The sequence below is a fragment of the Diceros bicornis genome, chromosome 9, assembly GCF_020826845.1.
Source record: "Diceros bicornis minor isolate mBicDic1 chromosome 9, mDicBic1.mat.cur, whole genome shotgun sequence".
Lineage (NCBI taxonomy): Eukaryota > Metazoa > Chordata > Mammalia > Perissodactyla > Rhinocerotidae > Diceros > Diceros bicornis.
In genome coordinates this window covers 83,487,317-83,506,280 of record NC_080748.1, presented here as the reverse complement: position 1 = coordinate 83,506,280, position 18,964 = coordinate 83,487,317, and the positions used below count along the sequence as shown (strand labels likewise).

The 18,964-nt window shown below is 40.5% G+C and overlaps 1 protein-coding gene across 1 annotated transcript in view; it reads right to left on the bottom strand.

Moving 5' to 3' along the window:
• MYO16 (myosin XVI) overlaps window positions 1-18,964 on the bottom strand; it is a 463,175-nt gene that overhangs the window by 162,297 nt on the left and 281,914 nt on the right. The window contains exon 23 of the mRNA XM_058548472.1: window positions 17,600-17,800. Within this exon, the coding sequence (XP_058404455.1) occupies window positions 17,600-17,800 (201 nt within the window). The remainder of the gene's footprint in view (window positions 1-17,599; window positions 17,801-18,964) is intronic.

Here is an 18,964-nt window from a genome sequence, read left to right as displayed (position 1 = left end):
TTGGTTTAAGTGCTCTGTAAATGAGTAGGTCCTGTTGGCTGATGGTGTTGAGTTCTTCGATATTCTTGCTGGTTTCCTATGTAGTTAGTCTATCAGTTGAGAGGAGGCTGTTGAAGTTTCCAACTTAACCTTTTGTTTTAACTGGCTTCCTCTGATGCTACTCAGCAGGGGAGGGAGGCACACAGCTGCTTCGTTACCGTCCGGGGGGGGGGGGCTGGGGGGGGGGAGTCAGGTTCCCTGCCCAACCTCCTCTGACATAAAAGAAGTGGGCATTCCCATTACTGCTGGGTGGGGGCAAGAGTTCTGGGTCTCCACTGGGCCTCCAGTCACACTTTCCTGGCTGCAGGGTGAGCAGGTGGAAGGGGTTGACATGCTGTTTGTACTGCATCCTAAGTGGTCTCCACCAACTGGCTGTGGGGACAGGGGAGCTGTGGCCAGGTTCCCTCTGGGCAGTGGCGGAAGTCCTTACCCCCCGCTAGGCCTCCTCTGACATCCCGCTGCAGCAGGGAGGTAGGATCATGATACAAATTCAGAAACTTAGCACAATATTAAAATCTGAAATATGTCTAAGTGTTTCAAAATTGTACACACTAAAAGGAAAACTAATTTTAATGAATGTAATTAAAATTTTTTTTTGTTTTCACTTTTTAAAAAAAATTTATAGCACATGAGGGGGCCACGGCTAAAAAAATATTATAATCTGGACTATGATAACTCACATGTTTTCTTTTTGTCCTACATGAACAGGAGAGCTTGAAGTCAATTTTGAGAAAAAGATGGAAATAGAAAATCAAAACTCTAACTCAATGGTTGCTCATGTTGAATTCTTGATAAATCCTCACTGTTTATGGAAAGATGTCCACCTCATCCAAGAAAATCCTTCCATATATGGCAAATTTCCAGGTGCTTCCCACTGTACTTTTCTCCTCACTTTCTGCCACTCTGCTCCCAAATTCCTCTCTTGACATCAATCCTGTCTTTCCTTTTAGTAAATTTCTTTCCAACTTCTCCAGCTGCCAATGCCAGTCTGTTTTTCAAGGCCCAACTCTCTGGGAGGCATCAAGCCATAGTGGAAAGAGCACCAGTTCGCATGGCTGGGTTCCTTGTGGGTTCCAGCTTCAACAAGTCCCAGTGCCTGGTAGGTAACGTGGGTCAAGATACTGAAACTTCATGACTTCTCATCTACAGAACATAGGAGGTAATGTCGTCCTCTCTGTCTCTCTCTGTCACCATCTCTCTCTCCATCTCTCTCTCTCTGTCTGTCTCTCTCAAGATAATTTTGAAGATAAATGAAAAAGTTTGTTAGTACCTAGCTTTGCATAGCACCCATAGTTTTCTAATCAATGTACCTGCTTCTAATGCTTACTTGTACCTTCTTCTCAGACCCGTTCGAGAATTTTTCTACATTATTGACTTGAGAAGTACGCATGGAGTCACCTTTCTCAACAATTTTGAGGCTGCTAAATGGGCTGCCCATCCGAAAAGGAGACTCTCATCCTGTACCTGTAATTTTATCAGTAAAAACTCATTTATTACTTTACGACGGAATTGCTTCCACATAAAATGAGCCTCCCTGGAAAGGTAAGCACATGACCTTCATCAGCCATCTATACCTAAGCATCTGGACCTCACCTAGAGCAATGGCCTCTAGGAGGCGGAGGAGGCGATAACTCCATAGGAAAGAAACCACAGGAGCTGCAAAACTTAGCGGGATGAGGCCACCGGGTTCCCAGGCAATTCAGAGGGAAGTGAGCCTCAGAGCCTAGTTAAACGGATAGGAGGGACATGACAGGCGCTGCTGGATCAGGAGGAAGCAGGTTTAGGCAGAGTCCTTTCTAGGTCATTCCGGACAGCTGTCTGCTCACAGCCCCATCCTTCCTTTCCTTGCTGTTTTGTTATCGGGGGATGAAAGGAGAAAAACATGAAAGTCACAAAAGATAGAGGCTAAGGTAAATGCTTTCCATTTCCCCTCTATCTTTACATAACTGAACCTCAGACGTTGGTTTTCTTTTCCCTCTTAAGGATTAGAAGATAGGATTCACACTATAAGTGACAGCATTCCTCATGCATGTAATAGAGAAATTTATATGCGTACAGCCCAATACAACTCTTTAAGGAAACTGTCACGTATTCAAAGATTTACTTGGGAATGATTCTGTTCAATAAAATGACTCCAAAAGAAACTTAGCATTTTGCTTATGTTTCAGCGGTTAGCAGTAACATCTGAGTGCTTCAGTGTGGTGCCAAACGAGGAGAGCAGCATAAACTAGGGAGTAGGGCAGCAGCCTGCTTCTTTAGAAGAACTTGCTGTGACACTCCAGTACTGCAATAAATACAATTATAAGATAAATTATGTTAGCTATATACAAAAAGGGATTATAAAACTTTCACCGTGGCTGTGAATCACATTTCATGAATTTCATGAAGATACCTATTTTCCTGGGTCCACAAAGAAAAGTTGCAAAATACCAAACCACATGAATTTTCTTCCTAACTGAAGGCTGTCAAGCTCATGCTTGGCTAATCACCAAGGAAACCGAAATCCGAAGGTGAGAGAGCGCCACAGAAATAGCGCTATCCACCATTACTGATTTTAATTCCCTGAATTCACAGCAAGAGCAATTGGCTTCCTCCACCTCGATAAAGAAGGTGCTGTCATCTTCCCGAGCTGGGGGCTTGGTATCTGCAGTCTCAGCCCCCTCCAGGAGCCTGGCACACAGTAGGAGGGCAGCGAGAGGTTGTGGAATGTGTGCCAAACTGAGCACCTACTCTGCGGCTGATACCTTTAGTGTTTCTGAAAACATGGTTCGCAGATTACCTGCAGGACGTTCTCTGGTGCTTAATAAGCATACACACACCTTAGACCTCGCTCAGACCCCTTTGTTCATCATTTATAGGAGTGGGGCCAAGGAACCTGCATTTTTAACTTGCTCCCCAGTTGATTCTGGTGCATATTCAAGTTTGAGAATAATGGCTCAGGTACTAGTGACTTACGATGCTCTGTGAACTCTGTCCTTCTCTGTCATACTGGCAGGGAATAGGGGAGCCCAGGGACAGAATTTGCAGAGGATAAATATTTCTTGGACATTTTATATATAGAACAACTATTAGAGCAGATATTGGCATATACTAAAATTGATGATAAGTTTAAAATGAGAATACATTATAATTATATGGTTTCCTATAGGCAAAGGTGTCAAACAAGGGTGTATTTTGTCTCATCTGTTTAATCTGTACGCAGAACATATCACATGAAAAGCTGGGCTAGACTCAGATGAAGGAGGAGTGAAAATTGGTGAAAGAAATATCAACAATCTAAGAGATGCAGGTGACACCATCCTATAGGCAGAAACCGGCAATGATTTGAAACCACTTCTGATGAAAGCGAAAGAAGAAAGAACCAAAGCAGGACTGGATTTGAGCATCAAGAAGACAAAAATCATGACTACAGAAGAACTATGCAACTTTAATGCAGACAATGAAGACATTGAAATTGTTAAAGATTTTGTTTACCTTGGTTCAGTCACCAATTTAAATGGAGACTGCAGCCAAGAAATCAAGAGATGATTGAGACTTGACATGGGGGGAGTAAGGAAAGAACCTAGAGACCAAGGCCAAGATTATCCATGCCCTCATATTCTCCATCACTGTATACTGGTGCAAAAGCTAGACAGTGAAGAGGGCTGACAGGAAAAAAACTGATTCATTTGAAATATGGGGGTTGGATGAAAGCTCTAAGGATATCCTGGGCTGCCAGAAAGACGGACGACTGGGTCCTAGAGCAAATTAAGCCTGAACTATTGTTGGAGGGAAAAATGATAAACCAAGGCTGTCCTGCTTCAGGCACATCATGAGAAGGCAGGATTTTTTTGGAAAAGACAATAATGCTGGGACAAGTAGAAGGCAGCAGGAAAAGAGGAAGACCAAATATGAGATGGATTGACTCCATAAAGGGGGCCACAGGCCTCCTTTGAGTCCTTTGAGACTCCTGTGAGTCTACAGGAGCTGAGTAGGGCTGCTGAGGACAGGATATTGCAGACATCACTTCTTCATAGGGTCGCCAGGAGTTGGAGGCCACTTCATGGCATGTAACAACACTATAATTATTCTTAGGCTAAACTTTCTTTCTTAGGATAGTTAGCATTTTGTAAAAAGCTGTAGAGAAAGAATTTTCAAATAATTTTATCTAAGACCATAGCAATAGAACCCAGTACTTTTCAAACAACTCCAATTATTGTGCTGCCCTATATAAGCCAAATATAGTGCCAGAAACTTTAGGAAAATAAAATGAATAAAAGTGTGCTAATGTAGAAAGGGCAACGGGCCAAGGGTTATGAAGAGGGCTTTATTTTAGTGTCCACCTATCAACCTACACAACACTTAAGGGACCCAGGCTGCCATAATTAACTGTGGGAGCATGAGATGTCAGCGTCTCTGAACCTCAGTTTATTTACTCAATCGAATATTGAGCTGGTGCCAGTTCACACTAAAGTTTAATGATTTTACTAGCACTGCATATCAATAAAAAATTATTTGAAGGGATGGGAACAGGCTACAGATGGACATAGTAAATGGGCATGAGTAGATACCATCTATTTAGATTTTCAAATCGCCTGTGATATGACTAATAGCAAAAGTTAATAAATACAGTCTTCATCAAATTGAGGACGTTATCAGATTTAAAGACTACATTTGGAAAAATATCAAGGAAAACAGCTAGGACTGATCTTTTAAAAATATTTCATAAAATATAATGCATGTGCATTTATAAAATTTTGAAAATACTAAAAATGATAAAATAAAAATTAACTCTAATTCCTTTTCCCAGAAAAAGCCAATATTTTATCTACCTACCTACCTACCTACATACCTATCTATCTATCTATCTATAATCTATCTATCAAATCTATTTTTGTCTATGTGTGTACTTTCCAAAGAACAGGCCTCTGCTGCACAGTGTGCTGGGTAATGCCTGTCCCATTTACATACAGCGTTGGCTCTCCGATGAATCCCTGCCCTTGTCCGCGCCACGGTCCCTAACCTGGGCCTCCAGCTAGGGCTGCCCCAGGAGGCACTGGCAGAAGACTGGAGGGCAGGAGGCGGGCAGAAGAAAGGTAATTCCCTTCTTCCCCAACAGCGCCGAGCCTCCTCCCTGGCTCCATCCTCATCCCACAGCCCACCCTTCGTGGCCCCAGTTCTCCTGGGGCAGGCTGCCCTGGTTCCAGCCCCCACCTGCTGTCCTCAGCTCCCAGTCCATTAGTACCGACTCCTCTGTGCCTCTCTCCAGCCTCAGAGGAGGGGGCTGCTGCCACTGGGGACATGTCATTCTCCATCCCCTGTCTGTCTCAACTGTTCCTGTGGAGCCCATTCCCCACACTCCCTTCCTTCTTGAAAATTTGGTGTAGCTTCTTTTCCAGGCTGCATCCTGACCGAGCTCCACCATTCCCCATTTCTCGCTTTGTCTATTCTGGTCTTGGTGCTGACAGCTCTGATGCTTCTACTGCTCCATCGCTCAAAAAAGGACAAGGGCAGACACCGTGTTCACCACTGTTCCAGACACCCGAAGAAAGATAAGGAAGCTCTTGAAAGCATAAAGGAAAGCTAGGAGGAGGACGCAGGGCTTATGGCTGGAGACAGACAAAGTGATAAGAACTATTCATTCTAGAAAGACTGAGAGTGAAAGAAGATATCATCGAAGCCTATAAAATGAATCCCGGGGAGAGAGCAGAATGGATCTCAGCATACTTGCAGATGCACTGCCTTACAGGTTAGAGGAAGAAGAAATGAAAACAAATAGAGCATTGCACCATAGGCTAGAAATGTAGATATTACAGCTCTTCAATTCTTCATTCAGGCCAGAATCAGGAAGCGAACAGAAAAATGTCTGAGTGGTAGAACCACGGTCTTATATTAGTAGGAGAGCCTCTTGCGGCACCACTCAGAGATTCACTGCTTTGACTTCATATGTCTTACCCTTACCTTGCTAAGACATTATCCACAATTTACATATAAAACACTCTGTTAGAATGAGATCGTTTCCTATGGCATGCACGCTCTACCGTACAATGCAATATGTTAAGGACAAACCAAATTGCTAACTATATTATCACATCATTAATGTAGTTCTTATATGGAAATCTATATTTCCATGTATTTGAAGTGCTAAAAGTTAGAGTTTCTCTAAGGAAGCCACCCTCAATGATAATTTAGGCATTTCAGGATATCCCCGATTACAGCACAAGTAATTTACATGTGTTTCTGGCAGTATTGATATTTGATTTATATATACGTGTGTGTGTTTATCTATCTATCTATATCTATCTATCTGTCTGTCTGTCTATCTATCTATCTATCTATCTATCTATCTACCTACCTACCTACCTACCTACCTATCTATCATCTCTGTATCTATCCTCTGTCAATCCTGGTCATCTAGTGGTTAAGATTCAGCACTCTCACCAGAGGCCCAGGTTCATTTCCTGGTCAGGGAACCACATCCCACACTCCCTCGTCTTTTGGTTGTTATACTGTGGTGGCTGCGCATTGCTGTGATGCTGAAAGCTTTGTCACTAGGATTTCAAATACCAGCAGGGTCACCCAGGGTGGACAGGTTTCAGCAGAGCTTCCAGACTAAGACAGACTAGGAAGAAGGACCTGAACACTCACTTCCAAAAAATTTGGAGGATGGTGCAAAAAGACTGGGCAGGGTTCTGCTCTGCTGTGCACAGGGTTGCTAGGAGTCAGAATCCAGTCAACTGCACCAATGACAACATATCTATCTATCTACTGCATTTGACTTATACACTTACGTCTATATCTATGGATCAATTGATCTATTACTCTCACACCAATCTGAGCACACAATAATGACTGCTTTATACAGCATGCAAACACAGCTATAAGCACTTTTACATAGCTTCTTTCACCATCCACCAAGGCAAGAGGCAGGAGGCTTCATAGGACCTCTCACACACTTTGACATTGTCCCACCAGTTAGAGAGACTGTGAACTAGTGATTGACCCCCACTAAGTAGCACAAGGGCAGAAACAGGCAATATGATGGGGGCGGGAGGGAAGAACAGCCCCCGCTGCAATGGAATGGACTGTTGGGCTGTTCTGTGCCAGCTCTTGAAAGTGGAGAGCAGAGAACATATTATATTTTTGGTGAACTGCAAAGGGTGTGTTTCTCGTCTGGTCCACAAACCAGAGTTATGTTACATCCTGCCCAAGAGGATGCGTGGGAGGCTGGAAATAATGGAGCCCAGTGGAGAGAGTCTATGTGGAATGAAGACCAGGAACCAGGGTCCTGGGGGGAGCAGCCAGCCAGGCGAATCAGCATCACCTAGGTCATAAGAAGGGCGTCGTAGGTTCCCAGGGGAGGAGTGTCTCAGGGGTATGTGGAAGCACCCAAGCGAGAGTCAGCCCCAGACATCGAAAAGCGTGGTGTTCGTGAAACCAAATCGTGACAACACGAGAGGAGTCAGCACAGAAAAGAAAGAAAACAGGACGCCCAGGCCACTGTACAGTGTCTTGTCTGTGGCTGAGGCATGAGAGGACTTAACATCCAGTTAAGTTTGTAGTTCTCATTATTATATAGGACTAGAAATTCCTCACTACTGCATTGAGTCTGTGAGTGCCGATGAACGCAAATAAAGCACTTTCTCTCACTGGAGAGACCAGAAATATCCCTGGAGCTGCCTGAGTGTTTATCTGGTTACCAGGAAAGGACCGTCCGTGCTGAATATATTTTAAAAAGCAGTGCAAGCCAAAAATAAAATTGAATCCTGATTACATCCCCCGAGTTGTGCATGTTCAACTACCAGGTACATGAAGAACAAGGGCGTTAAAACAATCTGGAAGATCTGATTTTTAAAAGAGAAAGCAAAGTTTATTCTTCTACCAAGGAGAGATAAGCTGGAAGGCAAAAATGTTTAAAAGAATGGTTTATGAACAAGTGACAGAGAAAGCAGCCATCCCTGCCACTAGTTTAGGTCTACTGCGAACAAGTCAAATCAGAATAATCACACAATTTTGAGGAGTGTTATCAGAGAAGCAAAAAGATAAATGAAGTAGAGGGAGTTAGCATTCCTTTAAGTAAAAACAGTCATTCATTCCTTTGTTGGTAACTAGTACTTATTCCATCAGTTAGAGTTGGGAGACTATTGGAGTAACCCAAGAGAGTGAGGGGGCGATGTGAATGAGCGTGCTGGAATAAGAACAGGAGTATTTGGGTTTGAGAGATAAATAGGGGATAGAGTAGCTTGTATTTGGTAATTAATTGGGTTTCTGATTTTACCATGAGTTGAAAAGGGGGACAAATATGGAAAATCAGTTGTATTTATTGATTTACTTCTTAAAGTAAGTTGAGAGGGAGAGAGTGTGTGGAGGTAACTAGGGAACTTAGTTTAGGTAGCATCTGAACCTGTCGAATTTAAGATGTCACCCAAGTAGAGACATTAGAAAGTGGATGTGCAGGTATGAAGCTCACAGGAGAAATAGTTAGACTGGACATTCGGGAATCATCTCATACACGAAACTGAATCACAAGAGGATATAAACTCCTAGGAGGAGACGTAAAATATTATTCTGAGAAACATCAATATTTATGGAATGGAGGTAAATTCACTTAGTCAAATTTATAATCCCTTTCTCCTCTATGTTATTTACATGATGCAAAATACAATCCCTAGAAAAGAGACAGTTGGGATTAACGGGTGATAAAAATGCAAAACTTTTGACATACACTCTTGAATTCAATAGATCACATCTATGATGGATGTAAAGATTGGACTTGAGCAAAAGAAATGAGATCATTTTCAGCAAACATAAATGGGTCTGATAATTTTCCTTGCCTGGTTTCAGCTTTCTGTCTGAGGTTTGCTGTAAAGAGTCTCAATTTCATGAGTAGTGGTAAATTGATCTCTATAGCATCAGTATTTATAAGCAGAGGCTTCTATTTTTTTACTTTTCCATTAAGTGATTCCATCTAATAGCTTTGCTTGCTTTCATTCTGATTCACTTAAAGTTGATAAACACTAATTAACAAAGAAAGTTATTATGAGTACATAGTATTATTGCTAAGAGTTCTTATCTAGATATTGAGAATCTGGATGTGGACATTGCCTTGAAATGTACATATCTGAAATTTATGAATACACCTCGTTGGCCCTTTTAAGGAAAAAAATACCAATCAACTAATTATCAATATTCTAGGAAATCTGAAGTTCCTTATTTATAACTTTCTTTCAGTCCATGAAGATACCAGAACCTATTACAACTTTAAAGAAACAGTAAGATTCCCTAAATGAGATCCTGCATTTTCTCTTCCTAATAAAAGCATGGGTAAGAAAACGTTCATCATATCTCCTACAAAAATTTATGCCAAAGGTGAAACTGACATAAGCAACAGAGTACCAGGAGCCTGGCGGAGTTACTTCTTATTTTTCTAAAAGTCTGCCCAAGAGGTGAACAAACACAGACGTAAATTAAATTCTTTCTGTATGGGTCAAAATATCTTTGCCAAATAACCTTTATTAGTATCAGCTTGGCTTAGACCACACAGATTTCATTGTTGTGTCTGGGGTGTTTGCCTGGAGAAAAGAAAGAGAACTAGATGGAAGCCTCCCTATCGATTAGTCCATCTCTTTTTTCTTTTGATTTGAAGGTTTACTTTCAGAGTCTTCTTGGGCACCTGGTGTCTCCCGCAGATCTCCGGGGGTGAAGGCCAGCTGACAAGCTAGAGAAAGCGTTCCTGACACAGGTGGAACTGGGAAATTGAACTGGCCAAGATGTACCCACTGCATACATGTTATGTAAACATGTCTAAGGGCAAAGAGGCTGGCTTTCATCTGTATGTCACCTAGAGTCTATCACACTATCAATGAGATAAATATCTCTACTTCTCAAAGGTCTGGGCGACAGCATAAATCTAAACAGATGCATTTCAAACTTAGTTTATCCAACAATAAGGGTAGATCATTTTCAAGGAAAGGAAAAAATATCAGATATTTTATAGACTGGCCACAAATCAGTAACATCATTCTTTTCTCCACATCACTTCTATCAGCAACATTTTAGTAACATAGTTTCTGTATAGGCCTGTGGAAATCACTGACATGAACCACAATGATGAGGGTTTCGGTGTCTGGGATTACAATTTATCCACAAGGATTGGTTTAGGAGAGTGGAAAAGGAATCCTGATGAATACAATCAAAATCTACCCACAGAAAGACATCTAGGAGCACATTATATAAAAGGGCTATAAATTTCATTCTGTCATAAAATTACATGTAAGAACATGTATATAAATTGCAGAGAATGCTTTAATTTTCTTAAGGGAAGTAATATTTAAAGGATCTTTTAAAATCTGCAGTAAAATTTCACAAACCTGTATATTCGATTAAAATATTAGTCATAAAGCTGAATGGTAAAGAACATAATTTTCTGCAAAAATGCTCTTTAATCAAGGTAGAGCTACTCATCACAAAAACAACCTGTATATTCAGTGAAAAACAGAATGTCACAATAACATAAGTTAAAACATTTATCTAAATGTTTTCTCTTTTAGTATTATAGTTTCCACAGATGGAGAAATATCTCAATTATCTGCATTTATCTTCCACTGAAGTCTTTCAAGTGTGATAGGAAGAGGAAGAAAATATACTGTAGCTTCAGTAGTTGCACCTTCCCTGTCATCTGCTGAAGCGATATTAGTAACATTGTGATAAATAAAAGTAAATATTCTAACGTGACTGATAAAACACTGCTTTATGCAATGTGAGCACATTTATAAGAGATAAGAATTAACAAATTCTTATCTCTTATAAGATATAAAATATCTTCTATATCTTAAAATATAAGATATTTAAATCTTATATTGTTAAATGTGAGATTTCACCACCAGCTTAATTTGAGCAAGTCAATTGGGTTCCTAATATTCTCATCTGAAAATCTAGCCAGTTGATTAGATAATTCCCAAAATATTTTCTGGTCTTCAATATCTGCGATTGATGAGTTCAAAATTTTGCTAAATACGGTGGTATTCCTGCACTGAAAGACCTTCAGCCACTGTTGGGCAAATATGACTCACACATTTGCAGCAACATCTCAAAATAATCGTTACTTGCATTTATTGCCTGCCCACCACTTAACCCTCAGAACAAGTTTATGAGGTTCATAATTATATTCTTCTTAATTACAAACCTCATGAGTGTGTCAACTGAGGGTCAGTGTCCTCCTCAAAGTCACATCAATGGAGCCCCAGTGTGCCCCAGCACATCTTCTCTTTCCATACAACACACGGATTCTATGACTATAAACAATAAACACTAAGAATTTCACCACAAACCGTGGTAGAGAGAGAAAAACATATGGGACTTGAGGAAAATGAAGCATGGTATTGTGACCTACTAGCCTGTAGTGGGTTGAATAGTGTACCCCCAAAATTCATGTCCACCCAGAACCACAGAATGTGACCTTATTTGGAAATAATATCTTTGCAGATGTAATCAGTTAAGTTAGGATGAGGTCATACTGGATAGGGTGGGCCCTAATTCCAATGTCTGGTGTCCTTGAAGAAGAGGAGAGGACACACAGAGACACACAAGGAGAAGACCATGTGAAGACTGGGCAGAGATTGGGGTGCTGTGTCTACAAGCCACGGGATGCCGATTGCTGGCAACCCCCAGAAGCTAGGAGAGAGGCTAGGAGAGGAACAGATTTGTCTCAGAGCCTGCAGAAGGAACCAGCCCTGCTGACACTTGATTTTGGACTCTGGCCTCCAGAACCGTGAGAGAATCAAGTTCTGCTGTTTTAAGCCACCCAGTGTGTGGGACTTCGTTATGGCCACTCCAGGAGATTCACACATAGCTGTACAATCTTTGGTGAATCATTGAACTTCACCAAGGCTTACTTACCTCGAAAACTGACATAGTAACTTTTATACACAAGGTTGTGGCGACACTTTGTGAATCAGAAAATGCTATGTAGGCATCAGGCATCATGACTGATCAGGGATGGCAGGGATCAATACAGTCTGGATTAGGTCGAGAACTTGATCCTTGGGCAGGTGGATAAGACTTGGAAAGAAAGAGGAAAGCAGCATTCTAGGTGAGGAAAACCACCTGAGCACAGACAGAGACGAGAAATTGCAGGGGCCACTCTCAAATGCATGAAACGTGGAAAAGAAATTCTACCATGTTATAAGTTAAAACTACTCACTTCTCTTCTAATCCGTAAATGCCAAACCAATGAGCACTTACATTAGTTTCCTAGGGGGCTGCTGTCACCATCAACTGGGTCCATCAAAACAAGAGAAACATATTCTCTCCCAGTCGTGGATGCCAGAACCCCTGCACTCCTGGAGGCTCTAGGGGACACTCCTTCCTGCCTCTTCTGGCATCTGGGGGCTCCGGCCATTCCTTGGCCTGTGGCTGCATCACTCTGATCCCTGCCTCCAGGTCACACAGCCTCCTTTTCTCTCTGGAACCTCCCTCTGCCTCCCTCTTACAAGGATACTTGTTTTTGGACTGAGAGCTAACCCAGATAATCCAGGATGACCTCCTCATCTCAAGATCCTGACACTAGTTACATAAGCAAAGACACTTTTTCCAAATAAGACCCAATTCAAATGTTCTGGGGATAAGCATGTGGCCGTATCTTTTTGGACCCACCACAATACTTAAGTGTTTGAGATGAGAAGGAGGCTAAAATATAGACACATCATCTTAGGTAAGAACAATATTGTCAACTGATATGTGTAAACCATCAAAGCCGGTCATACAATGGGACACTTATCTGAGATCCAAAAAGAATCACTTCATGATAAAATAATCAAACAGCTTTTTGACAAAGATACGAGTAGACAACAAAGGTCAGATATGTATGTCATATATTTTATAACTATTAATTTTGACCTATATTTTCATTAATTTAATTTGTATTACTTCAGATTGCTTTACTATCTCCTAATCTATACCCTTTTCTCACATTAAAATTTAAGAACTTCAAAATACTATTTCCCATTAGAGTTAATTCAGAATCACCTTAATGAAAATTCAACTTTCCTAAGAGCCACTAAGGTCTTTTTCCAAATCATAATTCTTCTTTCCTTTGAGATTCTTAATTTTAAAAGCCAATAAAATCAGATAAACTTCTGAATTTAATGCTTATCCATCATTTAAATCATCAGTAGAAGTTAAAAGCAATTCCTAAAACAGGTAATCCCATATATGATTTAAAACAAATAACAACAACAACAAAACACAACTCACAGCCTTCTTTAATTCAGATTCATGCTCATTAATGAGACTCTGTTAATATTTCATGCACAGCCTCTTCCCATTTGCTTGAAAATATTTTTGTAATGGAGATTGAAAAATATACCAGGCTCCTATGAGTAATGAAAAATTCATATGTGTTTAGGAAAGATCTTCAGCTATAATTCAAATAACGTTGCTTAAACATTTCTAAAAGGACCTCTGAGCCTCTGCTCCAAAGCAGATTCAGAAGCATGGCTGGGTCTTACAGTCAGAGTAGAAGAGTCCGATGGGAGAGTCCATCCTGGTGGGGCTGGATGTCAATATCACCAGCAGTAATGAGCATCCTTCCTATGAGATGTAGTAAGTTTTCACTAACAAAACCAGGTAAACCAGTCACAGAGGAGCAAGTGGTCGTGAGAGAGACTCTCCAGCCCACCCATCTGGCCAAAGAAGAGGCTACAAATCAACCCAAGAACCCCAGAGCCATTGAGCTCTCCTTTGGGCTCAACTTTATCATCAAAGAGCTATTCAAGAATGCTCATCCTACTGTCCAAAATAGACCCTGCATGCTGATTTTAAACCAATTAACTCTTTGCTACATCTCTTGATTTATAAAATGCAGAATGTGCTGCTTTTCTTGAAAATGCAATAGTTCAAAATTTAAGTATATGTAGCTACAACCGATGATTAGAATGGCATATGGTTTGACATATTGCCACAAATTACAGATAATCTATACTGTAACATGTGAATGAGTCCTTAGGGAGTCCTTGGGCTAAGACTCATTAGTATATCTCAGTGAAATGAAAGATTTTTATAAAACCACAAAATTGACTCCAGTTATGGAAAATCCTGCTTAAAATATAAAGATGCTTTTATAGGAAAATTCATGATTCCACAGGGTTTTGGTGCAGTAGCAACCAGTCAAGTGGCTTTCTCTGCTTTGCTTTATTGCTATCAGAACTCATTGAAATAATTATATTCATCCAAACTATTAGTGGTTTTTTTCCCAAAATTCCTTAAAACAATTGAAATTGACATTTTATTAAGTGCCTGTAGCACAATTTTTTAAAGTAATCATAAGTAATTAACAACCAAAATATTACTCCAAAGCTCAGCCTCTTTTGGTTTAACACAATTAGCATTTATTGAACATCTAATGCGTCTCCAAGATATAACACAAACAGACTTAAAGGTAAGTCAGGTATATACTGACTTAAGAGAGCTTCCATGAAACTTATACCTTATTATAATTTTCAACTAAATTCTATGAATTCAATAAATGCTTAATGTGAAGAAAATATAAATTAAAAAATCTGAATACAGGACTAAAAGATTGCTACTCTTATAAAGGATTTGTAAAGGCTAAATCTCTCAAATATAAATGATAGTTAGTAATGCTTTGGGAAAATACATGTATTTTTAGATTTATATATTTATATGTGTAAAAAATCTTCCACGACTTCGTCTCCACATCCATTAGCCACTCAACCCATGACATGGCACAACCTACTGTCACTTCTCACAAGGTGCCCTCTGGCCTAACTGTCCCACGCAGGTGCACGTCCTGTTGACCCTGCCTCTTCCTCCTTTTCTATTGGTTTCCATGATTCTTGTCTTTCTTACTAACTTCTTTTCTCCCTCTTCTCCATGCTCTTTCTGGGTGAAATTATCAAGATACACATTTCCAAAAATATGACTATGTATCTAAAAACAACCAACCTCTTCTAGCCCAGCATCAAGCATTTTAGCATCCTCTTGGGATTTCCATTAAAAACTTCAAATCTAAAACTGAATACCTTTCCTTCCAAACTGCCCCATTCTGCAGGATTTCCTCTCTTGGTTGGCAAAAAAACCATCCATTGGTCAGTGTGGTGAGAAACTTTAGTGTCATCTCAAGCTCTGCCTCCTCCCTGGCTCTGCACGCCTGGTCAGTCACCATCCCCAGTCCTCTGCCTTATGACGCCTCCTCTGCACTCCACGGCTACCGTTCAGATGCAGTCCTGGCCTGAGGGTTTGCACAGCCCTCTTACTTCTTTCCCAATGCATCCTATGTCATGTCACCTTGTTTCTTACTTCACCCCCCCACCCTGTCTAAAAACATCTGATAAGTTAAACTGTAGAGAGGACGAAGTCTTGAGAAGCATCTGCGTTTTTATTCATGTTTTGGCCAAAAACAACCTTTTTAGACTTTTTGCCCACCATTCTCTATAGATTTAACTGAACTTCTTGTCCCATTTCCCCAGTACAATGTGGGTGGATACGGCGGAATGGTATGAAGTGTTCACCTTAGTTACCTTCCGGTACTTAGCTGTTGGCAAGTGGGAAAGTTATCTTTCCCAGGCTCCTCTGCAGCTAGGGTCTGATTGCTCCGTAGCTCCCATCTGTCTGGCACTATTGCACAAAACGTAGTGGGTGGAAGTGGTGGGGGCCCCACTCTGCTGTTTCTGTGTTTTCCCTCTTGAGCATGTCATGAAGGTGTTTGTTTTTCTCCGGCAGTGGAGATCTCCAGGCCCAAGCACCGACTTCTTCCACGTTGAGTGCCAGCGCACTGGCATTTTACTGCTAGAGGTGGTAGCAGTAACTGACAGTCAGTACCTATGGCAGCAGCTTGTCAATTTGGCTGTAGGTTTCTTTCTTTCTTTTTTGTTGAGGAAGATTGGCCCTGAGCTAACATCTGTTGCCAATCTTCCTCTCTTTTGCTTGAGGAAGATTGTTGCTGAGCTAACATCTGTGCCAATCTCCCTCTATTTTTTGTATGTGGGATGCCACTACAGCATGGCCTGATGAGCAGCGTGTAGGTCTGCACCCGAGATCCGAACCTGCAAAACCTGGGCCACCAAAGCAGAGCACGCAAACTTAACCACTTTGCCACTGGGCTGGCCCCTGATGGTTGGAGGCTTCTTGATCAAAGACGAGGCCCTAACTATGTTGGCAGCCCTGTCCTTTGGTGTGTGATTTTAAGGTCACTTTGGAAGGTTCAACATAGAGGTTCTCAACAGTTACTTTCCTGCACTAAAGATAGTTTCTGCTCAAACAGCTTTGGTGGATTCTGGCTTATGCAACTGAATCCTGAGGGACACACACACCAATCACTTCCTGAAGTCCATGTCTTTACTGGAGGCCTGTTCCTTTCATCCTTACTGAGTTCTGACTCATCTTTGAAGGCCTAGGTCACATTTTACCTCCTCTATAAAACATTTCTACACTTTTTTTGGAGCCAAATAATTGCTTCCTTCTCTGTGGTAACATAGAAGTTTGTTAATATTACTAATGTTTTTATAAGAAAATTATATAATAACTATTTGTCAATTCACTTTTTCCTTATTTGAAACTGAGACATTTGAGGGTAAGGAATATGTTTTGCTCACCTTTGATTCGCTAACGCTCTGGCTTTGGCATATAGCAGAGACTCAGTAAACATGGGTTGAAATGAACTGAAATACACCAAGCGTGAGAGAGTGACTAGAGATTTCACCCTTGAATATGTAATTTGTACTAAATGGCAAATGGGGGAAAAATCCAAGGGCTAAAAATTCAAAGGTGGAAGATATTAACTGTAGATGGGAGAAGGATTGAAGACAAGTGGGATGTGGATTTAAGCATTAAAAGATGGATAAACATTCACCTTGTGAAGAAGACAAGGAGGATATTTCAAGCTTGAGTGTGAGGGGCTTTACGTGGGGTAGGAGGAGATGCAGGAAAACAGTGAGTGGATTAGAAAAAATGACTTGAACGGAGGTTTTGTATAGGGGGAATTGTGCAGATAAGTCATGGAAAAAATGATTGAGATCAGCTTGGAGAAGCCCAATCTGAGCGTAGCCTGAGGAATGCGGAAACATTAACAGGTAAGAGTTGGTTCTTGAAGGTTTTGAGAAAGAAGCACCTTTGACAAAGCTGGTTAGGGAATCGACAGAGATCTGACAGCAGCTTTCTTTTCTTGGGTTGACATCCTTTAAGAAAAATAATTTAATACTAAAAACTATATTGAGGGTAAGCAAACTCAGGTGTCCAATGTTTCTTTAGGTGATGAAAATGTCTCAAAGTTCATAGCAGAGCTCTTTGTATTAAATCCGGATCTCTTTTCCTCATATGAAGTTAAAATTCTCAGAATATTATGAGAAGGATCATACTGCATGCTTCACCACCCACATTCTGAAGATGTGAAGCCCTTACCAGGCTAAAAGAAGACAGCTTAGAAAAGTAAACTTTGTGGGCTGTTCACCCAGCTTTCATTTATCAAAATAATAAACTCTAAAATACTGAAACTTTAAAGCTTGTCCCTAAGACCTTCGGTCCATTAGTGCATATCATAAATTATGTAGGTCCTTTAACTCACCCTTCCTGCGTAGTGCATAACAGTGAATGCTGTGCCTTGATCTTTGAGGGTGACGTTCCCATTCCCATCCTTCATGGGGGAATACACTGCATTTGTGTTGGAGGATTCTAGGAGACTTTGTAGCTTTTTAGGAAGATTTGGTTCCACTGACCAAATCATTTGAGTTTCTTCATCCAATAAAGAGAGAAATCCAGATGGCTTCTGAAAGTTAAGAAGAGAGAGTTTTTTTCTTCTATTACTCAATTTAGTATTTTTGTTATTGTTCATGCATTTATTTTTTCATTATGTTCATATAAGCATTCAGAAAATGAATGTCTTTACTTTTACTACACACCTATTTTTGCTCACTGTTGTACGCCCACCACCTAGCAAAACCCTGATGTAAAGTAGGCCCTCAATAGTTTTTATTGATTAGAGGACTGAATAAATAAATGAAAGAGTCTACTTTAATGTCATTAAAACACTGGAGTTATTAAGAAGTATATGGTCATCTTAACAAGAAAAATAAAATTTCTGACTACAGAAAAGTTGTAATTTTTCTTGACCTAAAACCCATATTGAACACTTTATACTTATGGTGGGATAAGTAACTTATCAAGAAACAAATGATGTTGTGTCATAAAAATTGCGGCAAAATACCACTTGGCAAGAGGTAGAAATGACTCTATGATATTCCAATATTGAGACTGAGGAAAAAGAAAGTTTGAAGCTGTAACTTGTAAAATTCAAATTAGAAGTCTGATAGTTTATAGCTGCCAAACAGGGAAAGTAAAGTTATATAGGAAGCAACAATGTAAAATTAATCTCATGTGAAGAACTTCCCACCCTCTGACACTGCATCCCCTAACATGGAACATCATTCTGCCCACAGCGTTTACACATCAGGTGAATAACTTTTTACTCAGTGTTGTGTGGTTTATCTTCTCTTTCCTAGGAATGCTTTTCTGTTGACACATCAAATCTACCTTGTAAACTAAGGCAACATATTATTTGTTTACATTATTCTGTCATATATCTTAATTCTTCACACAGACTCTATACTTTCAAAAGTGTGAATACCATAAGAATAATTCTTCTCAGGAAGTGAAGAGCTCTATACTGGCCCCTATAGTGATGTCACTTTGTATTTTGACCTGAGGTCACCAAACCTGACCACCAGAGGCCTTTCACGATGTCATTTATTTGGCCAATCGAAAGTCATTGCTTTGTGCTAGTTGTTTTAAGCCTTTTGGAGACTCCTGCTCCTATTAAAGAACACTCAAAGACTATATACACTTGTCTGAGGGCTGCAAAAGTTTAATCATTCTGGTGCCAGCCCGGAGAACAAAGGTTGAAAGAGCCAGCCACGGGGAGGACCTCCACCTG